Source organism: Olea europaea, chromosome 14 (genome assembly GCF_002742605.1).
Source record: "Olea europaea var. sylvestris chromosome 14, O_europaea_v1, whole genome shotgun sequence".
Taxonomy (NCBI): Eukaryota; Viridiplantae; Streptophyta; class Magnoliopsida; order Lamiales; family Oleaceae; genus Olea; species Olea europaea.
Genome location: NC_036250.1, coordinates 3,583,470 through 3,596,952, shown reverse-complemented (window position 1 = coordinate 3,596,952; position 13,483 = coordinate 3,583,470). Strand labels below are relative to the sequence as shown.

At 35.5% G+C, this 13,483-nt stretch overlaps 1 protein-coding gene across 1 annotated transcript; it reads right to left on the bottom strand.

The window, feature by feature from the left end:
- Positions 1-6,567: 6,567 nt before the first annotated feature.
- On the bottom strand, positions 6,568-10,048 carry LOC111408818 (probable disease resistance protein At4g33300). The gene is made up of 5 exons (XM_023038591.1): positions 9,382-10,048; positions 8,891-9,291; positions 8,442-8,797; positions 8,135-8,340; positions 6,568-7,790 (listed from the first exon to the last, which is right to left on the bottom strand). Exons 1-5 carry the CDS (start codon positions 10,046-10,048, stop codon positions 6,958-6,960), a joined length of 2,463 nt encoding a protein of 820 aa, XP_022894359.1. The 3' UTR covers positions 6,568-6,957.
- Positions 10,049-13,483: the final 3,435 nt, after the last annotated feature.

Here is a 13,483-nt window from a genome sequence, read left to right as displayed (position 1 = left end):
AGGCATCGTACTAATGTAAGTTTACTTGCATCATTCTAATAAAGAAAGTATGGAACATTGTTAAACGGCTTAGCTTCGATTCATGTTAATTTTGGTTGATATTTGAATTTTGATATACGACGGTCTCATATTTGATATGCAACAGTGTATGACCACTCATATTATCGGCTAAGTTATATGAACTGTACGCAAAGGAAAAGTAACCTTCCTAAGCAATGATTTCAACTTTCAGCCATGCCAATTCACATGACACTAGATCCAATGCCCTATTCTCAGATTCAGTGTTGGATCTTGACACCACATATTATTCTCCAGATAACCAAGATAAATGGCTATTACCAAACTAAACACTATGGCCTGCCACTGACCTTTTGTCATCAGGGCAACAAGTGCAATCTGAATCAGAATATCTTGTTAATCCCAATCTTTAATTATATTTGATATGTAAGCCATAATCTATTATCCCTCTTAAGTATCTAAGAACTCTCTTAACTGCTGGTCAATAAGTACTCTTAGGTTCTTGTAAAATTTTGTTCAATTTGTTTATGGTGAAGGCAATATCAAGTCTCGTGTTGGCTAGATATTGTAGGGATCCAATCATACTTCTATAAGTTGTTGGTTCCTTCATAGTTTTTCCATCAGCGACTGTGAGAAACTACTATGGCGGGAGTAGGACATGCCTTGTGTTCTCCGCGCCTGCTTTGATCAAAATGTCTTAAATATAATTTTCTTCTAAGTTAAATGCGTAGCATACCAGCATCATATCTAACCACTTCAATTGCTAGGAAATAATGCAGTGATCCGAGATCCTTCAATGCATATATTCTGTTCAGCTTCTTTACAAACTTGTCTTGTGACTCTGTGTTACTACCTGTAATTATTATGTCATCCATATAGATTTATACTATCACTTTTTTTCTGTTTTGAAGAAGAACAATAAACTGTCACATCTCGAATTTGCAAAGCTTTAACCAAGGAGAGTTGTCTTCAAACCCTCATACCAAGTACTAAGGGCCCTGTTTTAAGCCATAAAGTGTCCTCTCCAACCTGCAAATATGATCAGGTTTTTCTTGTCAATGAAGCCCTCTCGTTGGTACATATAAACATTTTCTTGCAACGGTATGGGCCAACCCCCAGTGGCAGTCCTATCTTTTGGTCTGGGCAACCAGCATATTTTGACATCTCTGACCATATAGAAATAGAAGGGCTATTGCAGTCCTAATTAAGCCCCTGTCTCACAACCATTATTTGGGAAAAAATATTTTAAATAGTGATTTTTTGGAAAATGTGTTGTTAAAAAGTAGAAAAAAGTTTTGGGTTTAGGTACAGAATAATTTATTGTGTGAATATACGGTTGAGTACTCAGTACGTAGAAAAAAAGAATTTTCAAATAATGTTGCCAAATAGGGCAAAGAAACCTACTATGGTTGGACAGAAAAGGGCCAAAAGGCTGGCCCTTCTGCTTGCATCACTCCTTTCAAGAACTCAAAATTGACTGGAAGTTGGAGACACATCATGTTATTTCTTCCATTTTTCTTGTCATAAATTTTTTCCAATTTAAACACCATTTCAGTTACTAGTTCTTGGTAAAGTAAAGACCGAAAATAAAATAAATTGAAGCATGAATCAATTCAAGGAGTTACTCCTCAAGTTTTTATGCGAAGATTCATAAGATACTATTCGATAATGTATGTTTAGCAGGTTCCCTGCTTACCCGAGTGAACATTCAAATATCTGTCAATCCTAATGTGTTGAAGACCATGTCATCTGATCTTCCATCTTCTAGATAAGACGGTCTTGTCTAGGCAAAATTTTGCTACCTTGGAGGAATTTTGTGCATACTCTCATTAGGTGGGTGATTTTGCGAAGAAAATGTGTTACGTTTTAACTCATTAGCAAGGGCTTAAAGTAAATGTTGAGCACCTGGTGACACATTTTGTTCCTCTGCCACTAAAGATATAGGAAATATAATTCCTGTGACATAATTTATTCCTCTACTACCTAAGGGCCTACTGCTAAGAACCCTCCTATGGTTTACGAAAAGAAAAGGGTCAAAAGTCAAGGCCGCCTTCGCACATCACTCCTTTCAAGATCTATAAGTTGATTGGAAAACCATCATGCTGTTTGTTCCATTTTGGGTCATACAGTTTTGCAATTTTAACCCCATTTCTTGTTCCTAGTAAACAAATTTGTGTTTCAATCATGCTCAGTGAAGCTTTATAAGTACTTTAAATGACATTGATTACATCCATGTCCATTTTCGCTTTACCGCCTACTGTTGCACTGATAGCTGGAACACTTCTAGAAAACACGTAGAAACCCAAGCAATCAGTCGAGTAGAGAGGACTTCCTAATGAGTGTGTTTTATCCATCATATTAAGCCCTCATTTGGCCCCTATTCTTATTTTTATTCTCTCTCTCTCTCTCTCTCTCTCTCTCTCTTTTTCAACCACACAATCTTCCATAAAATAATATTACATGCAAATAAAAAACATTTCATTCTTTTTCAATCACATATCTTTTTAAAAAAACACTATTCCAACCATTAAAATTTAGAAAGAATGGGAGCCAAACGGGGGCTAATGATACTTAATCTTGATATTTCATTTGATTCTTAGAGTTTTAGAACGTTTTGATATGTGTTTTTGTGTTGTTTTATAGGTTAAGTAAATTGGTGTGAATGATGCGAAACTTACAGAAAATAGTGATTTTGCCATGAATCAAGAAGAGAATTTTGATTTGGTGAAACTTGATTATTGGAGGTTAGATTGAAAGAAAGAAGTGAATAACGGTGAAAATTGTGAATTCAAAGTTTGAGAACTGGATTGCACCTTTTCAATAGTTGATTTGGACCACAAAATAACAATTGAAAAGTGACGGGAGTCAATGGGATGCAATTTGAAGTAAAAAATGAGTGAAATATGATCAAAATATTTTCACAAATCAATTTTCTACTGCACAAATATGTTTCAGCTTTTTAGCCAGAAATTGAAACCCATTTTTGACATAGTAAAATTTCGAGTTGGAAAAACCTATCTAAAGTAAAGTTGTAATCCTTTGAATTATATTTTTAACGCACTTTGAATCGTCTCAATTAGATATTGAAAGAAAAAGTTTTAATAAAAATATTGAAGGTTGTGCAGTACACTCGAAGTTGACTCGAGCGCCCAGATGCTATCCCTCAACTCCTAGGCACCACACTGCTAATTTTTTTCCCGAAAGTCAATGCCTAGGCCCTACATCCAAGCACCCCAAGCGCCAATTTGACTAGATTCGTAGTGCTTAGGCGCCTTGTCGCATACAATTAAGGTTTTTAAAGTTTTATTCATTTTTAAAAGCCCAATTTCAATCAAACTCTTCCAAGGATTTCAAGAAGGCATAAATACCAATCTAGATGCCACTTTTGAAGGGGAATTCAAACGGATAAGGAGAAATCAATCAAGAGACCAAGAAGAACATCAAGAAGGAGGATTAATTCAAGCTTCAAAAGATTTTTATTCTTCTCTCTTTATGTTATTAATCATGATTTGTAGAATTCTTTCTTCTACCATGAATTAAACTCTTCATCTAGGATTTGATGTAACCAAAACTTGAGAATATGGTTTGATAATTAGGTGAAATCATAACTCTAGGCTTTTTCATCTTGATTATTCTTCTAACTTGCATTTATTTGTTGAATTCGTCACCATATTCATCACAAGATTAGTTTAAAATCTTTGACCTTATAATTTGATTTTTTTAGATAAAATAAGAGCTATTCAATTGTGGTACTTAGTATAAGATTAAATTACAATCTCTGTGGGTTCGACACTCCAACTCCATTCATTTATTACAAAACTTGACACCGTACACTTGTAGTACAATTTACGTTGTTGGAATGCGTGATACTTCCACGGTTGATACGTTTCCAATGCAGCAAGGGAGACAGTAGAAAAGAGGAGTTTCACAGTCCACCCTCTAAGAATAAGCTAGTATACAATATAATATAATCCTGCTAGATTTCTCTGAAAAACCAAAGTTCCCTCATTTACATAGTCAAAAGTACACACTCGTAAATTACTCTTGGATGTATGATAGGCAGATTTTTCGTGTTCTCTCAATCTTTAACGTTCATGGGGTGAAAAAGGCGAGGGTTGTAACCTGCGCAGGAAGGGAGTAGATTGGAAATTGTGGGAACTGAGATTTTCTGGAACATTTTAAATACACCAAAGTATTCCTGTGCAGTTTGATTTTTAACTTAGGAATATCGTAGTTGACTAGCAAAATCAAGTAGGCACTTTGTATCCGGTAACCTTAGTAGTGTAGAAGTGTCATGGCGTTTGAAATTGGTCTGTTGTATGAACATGGCTATATGAAAGGTTGTTACACCAAGATATCAGTACAAAATCAGAAAATAAACAAGAAAAATATTACAAGAAAAATGGCAGAAGAACAAATCCTCAGCCGTTCACTGAAACTCGAACCACACGGCATCCAGATGAAGGTCCTTTCATCTATGGGGCTCAGACTCAAGAAAATACAGGATTGTACCCGTCTGTATGACCCACACCGATCGCCCCAAACCCTAAGGTTTTCCTTTATCAGATTAAAGGAAACCACAAGGGTAAATCACACACCAATCCCTCCAATACACTTAGTATTTAGTATCACAAAGAAAGAATCACTCAGATTTCAGATCCAATCAGAGATTGGATGGTCACGAAGAAGGAAGGGTTTGTTAGGATCTCGAAGCACAGCCGCAACTGAAGAGAGGAGTAAAATGACGGTCCAGCTGAATTAGGACAAGAGGTGGAAGTATATATATCCAACCAAGGCAACCATAGATCAAATTTTAATCCAACGGTCAGGGGGCTTTCAATAATCTGAAGAAAACGTGTTTATTGGCTGCGTTAAAAACGCCACGCCAAAAAACACGTTTTTATCTACCTTTGGGTCGGGACGGATCAGGGTCAAGTTATTGGGCAAGAGCTTAGAATATTAAAACAGTTATTTGGGCTTTAGCCCATTTGTCATCACAGTCCAGAAAGGTTATTGGTCATCACAGCCCAACAAAGGTAGTTTGACAAGACTTTCAAAAAGTTAAAAACTGCTTTTGAACTAATAGTGGGAATTGAGATTTGTGTGGTTAGAAGAAATTTTAGTGGAAAATGACGTAAAGCGGCTTTATCCGGAATCCTTCTTACAAAAAGTAAAAGTAAAAGAGAAAGTCCAACCAATCCAGTTCGAAGTAATAGAGTATGGTATTGTGGCACTGATACTGGTCTTGGTCATCGAATATGCTGTTCTCTGGATGGAACCAAGTAGTGTGAAAATATTATTAAAATTAAAAATGATTTGCTCAAGTTACTTATTATTGCAGGGTCCACGCGTTTATAATTTTCTTGTTATTTCCAAATTGATAGGTATTCCACCAACACCCATACACTTGTCATGGGTCATAGACTCATTGTATTTGATGTAAATCTTATTGGTGGCAAAAATAACTATTATCTACCATGAAAGGCAATCGTTGATGCCCACTTATTGATTATAGTGCGTTATGTTTTGACAAGGGCGTTAATCTTTTCTATATCGTTTTAATTTTATTAGTATCCCAAAGAGGACCGATGTGTTGATGGAATTTTCCTTAGACCGGACTGTGGAACATACTTTGAGCATATATATGTTGAAATTATTAGTTGACATATAAAAATTTTGGACCAAAGAGTAGACTTCGAACACTATATTTGGCTTGTGTATCGGGAAGATAAGTGATTAGTCTAACAAAGTTGGGGATGAAAATATTTCTTCATGGTTTGCAAATCTTTGTGATTATTCTTTCTACCCATTCACTAACAATATAGATTGTAGACTAACCCGAAGGTCTAAATACATGACGATTTCTACATGTAGAGATTTTAAGATAGAAAGAGACAAGTAATTATCGGGAATACTATCTATAAAGAATAATTCTAGTGGTACATAATTTCTTGTACCTAAGGATGTCCACCTTCTCACATAGGTGAACCCCATTCGAATATTTTATTCAAGCGGCCCCACCCCATGTAAGAGGGTGGACACCATTAGGTACAATAAATTATGTACCACTAGCATGATTGATCTATAAATAGTGAAAATTGTCCCATGAAGATTCAATTTTGTCAGAGAATTCTTACTCACTTCTTCGTGATAATAAGAAAAATACGTTAATTTTTTTTTTTTTATACAAAATTATTGATTTAAAAATAAATGACTAGCATGTTTATCAATTAATCAATTAGAAGTTAAGTTCATGGATATTTTGATTATGAGTAGCACCACTCCACCAGTGTTAAGTATAGGTCTGTGTGTCACATAAGCATAACTAAATGATAGACTCAATTAAATGTCAAAGATATGAAACTTTTTGTATAATTACGGTGAGATGGAGAAGGAATATATTGTATGAATTAAGATTCTTAATATTTTGCCTTGTTTGGTTCGGCCAAAAAATTGAATTAAAATTTATTTCAAAGTCAACAATTAATTTTAATAGCACATTTCATTAACTCAAAAGTTTTCAACTGCACAACTTTTATCAAAATCTATTAAAAATTCAATTTTTATATAAACCAAACAGGGGCTACATTTTATTCACAGACTGAAAAAGACCGGGAAGATAAAATACTAAGAGCTCAAAAGAGGAGGAAAATTACATACATATGGTATATTCTAAATGAACCACGCTAGACGTACCGAAACTGATTTGACAGAACACGTACAGGTCACACACAACACATGGGGTGGATGATTTTATTTTTTCAATATAAACTCACACGGGACCCACCCATGTGAGTTTTCTCTTCTTCTTTTTTTCTATTTTTTTTTTTTCTGTACAAGCAGATTTTTTTATTCTGAATTTACACACTGTCTACAAGACATAATCCAAAACCAGCGGTATCTAATCTTGACTAGTACCGATTAAAAACTGCTGAAAAGTTACTCAGAAAGCCAATCCAGATTGAAGCACTCCTCAACAACCTGAACACAAAGGCCTGGTATGACCTTCTCCACATCTTTCCAAAGCCAAGAAACCTCTTCGTCACAAATAACACGCCGCAAAGAATGCAATGACACCACAGACAAAGGCAAATTCTTGATCTGTGGACACTCTCTCATGTCAATCTTCTCCAGCTTTATGCATCCACCAATTCCCTCAGGAAGGCATCCCATTGTGACACATTCTGAAATGTCGAGGTATTTTAGCCAAACCAGGTGGCCAATCCCAACAGGGAGCCTCTTCAAATTCGGACAAGAATACAGTCTTAAAAACTGAAGGAAATTTAGATTATGCAAATCTGCTGGCAGTTCCTGGAGACTCTCACAGTTGGTAACATTCAGGCTCTTCAGTGTATGCATTCGGCAGATGCTGGAAGGAAGCTTGTTCAAGTTAATGCAGTGATCCATAGTGAGTTCTGAGAGACTAGGGAAAATGTGGGGGAGGTCTATAGCTGATTGGTCAAGACTGTTATCAATATCACATAGGATTAACGAAACTTTTTGCAGGTTTTTGAGGGGTGTGGTGGTGTCAAATAACCTAGGGACATATATCTTTTCGAACCAGAGGCTTCTCAAATTGGCTAAGTTGTTAAAAACTGATAGATTGTGAACGATTGCATTGGAAGTGCTATAGTTTATTAGTATCAGTGCTCTGAGCTTGGGCATGTTATCAAGGAAAGGAGGCAGGAAGTATTCATTTGACGAAAAATTTAGTATTAGTACTTCAGCTTTCGGACAATCCATTCTGAACCAGTTCATCTCTCTCATTTCACCTGCATTAGAAAACTCAAGTAAATGAAACACACCTTGTACTCCACTAACAAACAAACATTAAATTCAACGTTTTAAAGGGAAATTACTTCCACAGTCAGAACAAAAGTCTGTTATAATATATCTGGAATGTGCTAATTACAAATAGCTAATCCTTTCAGGTTGTTCTATCAATAGTGAAAAATTGATAAAAAGTGACTCATAACTCTTGATTAATTGTCAAGTAGATTCTAAGCCATCAAATTTTGCAGCTATTGTGGTATATGATGTCATTCAAGTAGGAATTGAAATGTAATGATCCTTGGATGGAACTTCAGTAATTATCCAGTATCAGGGATTGCTATACCTGTGTGCACAGAGATAATTTGTGCATTGAATGGTTGATCCATATTCCTTTCCCATTCTTTTGGTAGGCCTACTTCTCTTTTTGGCATAAGCAATCGCCTCCGCTGGTTTATAGATCCAAGATTGCTTACGTGTATAGCTAGATCTCTCAGTACATCGTGCTGATAAACTGAAATTTCGTAGTAACTACTATATTTATCTCCCGCTCTGGAAAACAAACATTTTTTATGAAACCATTTGAAGATGGCAAATAATTATCAGATCCATAAATTTAAGTTTTATTGGAAATCATAAGATTGCTTTTATACCTTGCATCTTTCACTAAAGTCAAGAGATTTTTATCTGAAAGCTCGACTAGGATGGCAAAAGCTTCTTCTTCCACAATATCGTGTAGTTCCATCCACATGTTAATAAGAATATCAAGAGGGATTCTCTTGTCCTCTGGGAAAGCACCTAAATCCAAGAAACAATCCCTCACCGTATCTCTCAAGGAATCAATACTCAATTTCATGCGCTCGAGCAATTGCACTTCGTGGGATTCACATAGAGGTTGACTTCTTGATAAGCGATTCTTAGCGCTTGTCCAGAACATTTCATGCTGGCCCTTAAGTGACGCTCCAATCACCTTAAGAGCCAATGGTAACCCTTTACATTCATCCACAACCTATTGAAATTGGAATACTTTTTCTGTAAGCATTGGGAATAATCAAGTATAAGAAAGAGATTTATCACCAGTACAAATGTAATTAACTAATACCTCCTTAACCAATTTTTTATCAGCAGTAAATGGAATTGAAGATTGTCCAAAAGCAAAATGGCAGAATAGTTCCATCGCCTCATCCTCCCTTAACAACTCCAATTCATAGGAGCTGTCAACAACTGATAGAGGGAACTTCAGTCGCGAAACCACGAGGATTTTGCAACCATTGGGAAATCTGAATTTTAGTTGTTCAATTACAGATTGGGACCATACATCATCCAAAACCAGTAGAGTTCTTGAAGAAATTTCCGTATCATGTTGGAGTTGTACTGGGGTAAACATGTTGCCACTAGCAACCATTGTGTTCCCTGATATCATTTTCCAAATCGTTGCACTCAATTGCTCCACACTGGGAGATTGAGACACAGTAAGGAAGAAAATCCTGTTATTGAAATAACCTGGGAACAAAGAATCAAGTTAAAGTGAACATTCTGATTGAAGATAATATTTAAATGAATGAACGAAATAGTCAGCAAGATCCAGCTCACTTTTGATTTGATCATCTTTGCAAATTTCTGCAGCCAAGGTGGTTTTTCCACTGCCACCAATTCCATGGATGCCAATTACAGTATATTCTTTGGCCATTAGCATCTCCTTCAATTTCCTCTTTCCCAATTCCATCCCAGCACTTAAATTGGCCAAAGTACTCTCGAATCTCCTCTCCTCTTCCACCCTGTTCACTGCCTCCCCCAGCCACCCACCACGGTCGTCCACACCAATCTTCATGGCCTCCAGCTGCCGCTCCAGCCGAGGGAATTTCTCGTCTATGCCGACCCTCACATGATGCACGTCGGCCAGTACGTGCGCTTGGATTACAACATTCATGAATCTCGACACGGTTTTTTCCAATTTCTCCATTTTTTGAGCAAATCTCAGGTTCTTGTACAAGTTCCAACGCGGAGAACTCAGGACCTTCTTAGCTAGTTCGAGCCCATCGGAGAGCCTCTCGGAGAAATTATCGAGCTGGCGCTGGCGGTGTTGAGGTAGCTCGACGCCTGTATGCTTGATTTCCTGGATGATGGGGAGGAGCTCTTCGATATAGAGGATGAGCTGGTCGGCACTTGACCGGCAGAAAGCGGATTTTCTAGATATGATAATGAGCTGTTTAAGAAGTTCTGTGGCAATCTCGCCGGCGAATAAGTCTGTCACCCCCATTTCCCGCGACGTATTTTGATTAACAGGTTGTTGTCACGTAAAGAAATGGTGAAGTGGAAGCCGGCCTTGTGCTCTTGTTGTAGAAAACTAACTCACTGGAAGTTGGAAATTGACAAAAATAACCCTGCTCAATCAAAAATAGAAAAGAAAAAAAAAATCATTTCTTCCTTTAAATTTTTTTAATAGTTTTTACAATATCTTAATATATCTTATAGAGTTGGACAGTCAATCGGGCTAGTTATCATAAGTTCGCCTTCGATCAGCTAATGCAAACCCTACGAGCTTTTTGTATAGAATAATTTTTCACAATTATTGATCCGCAATTTCTAGACATTCGAAAGTCGAAGGTTACGATACCTTTGAAAATTATATTATGCATGAAACACATCTTGACTTACCAACAACTCACAATAAATAATTGAAATATCACAAAGTTTTGTTGTAATTGAAAGTAACGTGACTCAAGCTTTAGCAAGTTATATTGTGATTCTTTATTGAAAATATAATATACATATTAACTATTTTTAAGAACTCAGATATATTTATTGCAACAAGATGCTATATTGAAAATATAATATACGTATTAACTATTTTTAGTAATTTTGTTTCTTCGAATGACAAGATGCTATATAAAATAATTATTATAGTTGCTGACTATGGGTAACACTACTCTTTAGAATTTTATCTCAAAATATTAACTTGTTAAAAGAAATAACTTGATTTCCTTAAAAACTTGATAGATCTTATGGTTAGCCGATGTGAAAGTTTAATCACAATTGCACAGTAATATCCACTTATGAAAAGAACCACATCATCTTAATTTCTTTTCAAGCAATGGATATCTTCATTTAATTAAGAATGACACAATGTTCAATCAAAGTCAAATTCAAAATCAAACTTTTTAACTACGTCAAATCCCATCATCACCTTACGTAGAAAAGATTACCTTAAAAGTCATCAATACATTTACACACAACCCAACTCAAGAACCACCTTCTTCATTTTACTGAAATTCATCTTGTACATCTACATAACACGATCCTAATAACAGTTGATAAACTTAGGATTTCATACCGAAAAATTAACGTATTGGTCGAGAAAATCAATCCATTCGCAAACATGCGACCATCTTCATGTGTTGTGATTTCTATTCGCAACTTCTCAATATATTCATACATTGATTCCATTGTGCCATTTGCGATCATGCAAAGCAAGGATTTAAAGAAATTAACTTCAATAAGCACACAATCACTCTTTGATTCAATGGCGTACTTCATATAAGTAACAAATAAGAATAAAATAAAACTTTAACCTTAATATAATTGAGTAGTGTCCAGCCAAATTTCGCAAAACTAAACTACTAAGAATTCAACAGTTTGAGCAATAATTTATTAAAAGTTAGGCATAGATCGAAATGGGGCCACATGATATTTTGTGAGTTTGATAATTGTGGACTAGAATTCCTGAATGGTAGAAACTGTCCCCACTGAGGCGGCTTATTGACTGACTAAACACAATCGTCCGTCCTTCCCACTTTGGCATTGAAATATCGCATCCTTCAAACCATAATCATGTGGATTAATGTACGAGTTGAATATTTCCCCACAATGATCATTACATTTTTAGTAATTGAACAAGGATTTTGTCATTTTGACCGGAAAAATTGTAACGGATGTAGTGACATAATCTCGATTGACAACAGATAATTTAATGGAAATGTTGATTATGTTTAAAACAGTCCAACGATAGAATGTCATGTAATATTATATCAACCATTATGTTACTACAGCATGATTCATTGAACAATGACATTATTGTTGTGATCATTGACGGTAATAATAAATTACATTATTTATTTGAACACATCGAATAGGGATATTAAAGTAAAGTAATTAGGTTGTGTGGATGCACTGAACTCTTTGATGAGGACATGTTTGAGGTTGAAACAAAAGCAATAAGTGAAGGTGCGTGACCGTAGTGGAGACGGAATTGATGAGTCAAGCAAACAGGAAAAAATACATAGGTTTCTAGATATAAAAGTGACTGAGAATGCTTGTCCCTGATTGGAGTTGTCGGAGGAAGGGTGTGCCAACATGTCCCCGTTGACGGGGAAAATTACTAGAATAACCATATACTTGAAGTTTTAATGCATTGTCCTAGCACTCCGCATTATCATCTCTATCAAAAATTGACTTGAAGAAGGTCAAGAGTAACTTGATACTTTAACTCAATAGTAAAAAAAAATGAAGAAAATAAATAAAAGAGTAAATCGATAGATTTTGATTTTAACAAGCTATTATATGATGCAAATCAATCGTTCTTGCAGTATTTTCACTTTGGAACAGACTACATGTACAGGCAAAAAACTCACAAAAATTGTGCAGATAAGATACAACAGGGACTGGGTAGTTTTTTTAGATAATAAAGTATTTACATGGGGCCCATCACCACGTGAGAGCCTAGAAAACATTTTGTGACTTCTTTCCCTTTACACAAGGAATAATTGTTTCACTTTGGAACCTATGATAAAGAAAACTTACAAATCAATAACACTTGCACAATATAGTTCAAATGCGTTTATTAGCGTTTGAAAAGGCATGAAACATGACTAGGCATAGAGGTCAAAGTCCCAAGCCTTAGGTGTGCAACGCATTTTTCTAATATTAATACTATTTAATTATTTGAGATTAATAAATAAATAAAATAATACAAATATGTAAGAACTTCGTACATATTTTCAAAATTTTTAACAAAAACATAATTCTTGAAAGTCATAAATATCCCAAATGAATAATGCTTTGTTCGTGGATGAGAAAGCTATTTTCATGATTTGGGTTTGAACTAGGGAAATTTTTTGTTGGACTTGTTTCTTTTATAAGTTTTAGCAATTGAACATTTTGTTTGGCTGAACATCAAAACAAGAAGAGTCACTAACAAAAAGGCAGACGTCTAAACGTGCGTAGCAAACGGCTAGAAGACCTTTAGAACAATGATATTTATATATCTACACTTTAAGAACACGCGTTACATATTCGACCATTACCATAATGGGAGGTGTGACAACCAAATGCACTCTAACAAGATTCGGCTCGATTGTGTTTTTTTGTTACGTGACATTGTCTTGTGCTCACGCCTTGGATTTGTGGCCAAGCTATTAGAGAATTTTATTTATCTGGCGCCTTATTACAAGCTTTCTTCGACACGATAACAACTCCAATGGCAATAATAAGCTAAATAAATTCTTGTTACAATACAAGTTATCATCCCTACTCTAAATTAACAAAACATTCGAATCATATTTGAAGAAAACATCATCGTCATTGTTACATGCATTTTCTTACCTGATTAATAAATTAAGTGAAACCACATATCAATATGAGACAATTTTATCTGACATACGAATCGATAATGTTAAAATTCATTTCCATGGCCAAA

What these genes read in the sequence shown, in the direction of transcription:
- LOC111408818 (XM_023038591.1), bottom strand. Translation starts at nt 10,048, where the DNA reads ATGGGGGTGACAGACTTATTCGCCGGCGAGATTGCCACAGAACTTCTT. An exon ending in ACTTTAGTGAAAGATGCAAG is followed by an intron (nt 8,341 to 8,441) that starts GTATAAAAGCAA and finishes TTTGTTTTCCAG; the next exon opens with AGCGGGAGATAAATATAGTA. An exon ending in AATTATCTCTGTGCACACAG is followed by an intron (nt 7,791 to 8,134) that starts GTATAGCAATCC and finishes TTTCTAATGCAG; the next exon opens with GTGAAATGAGAGAGATGAAC.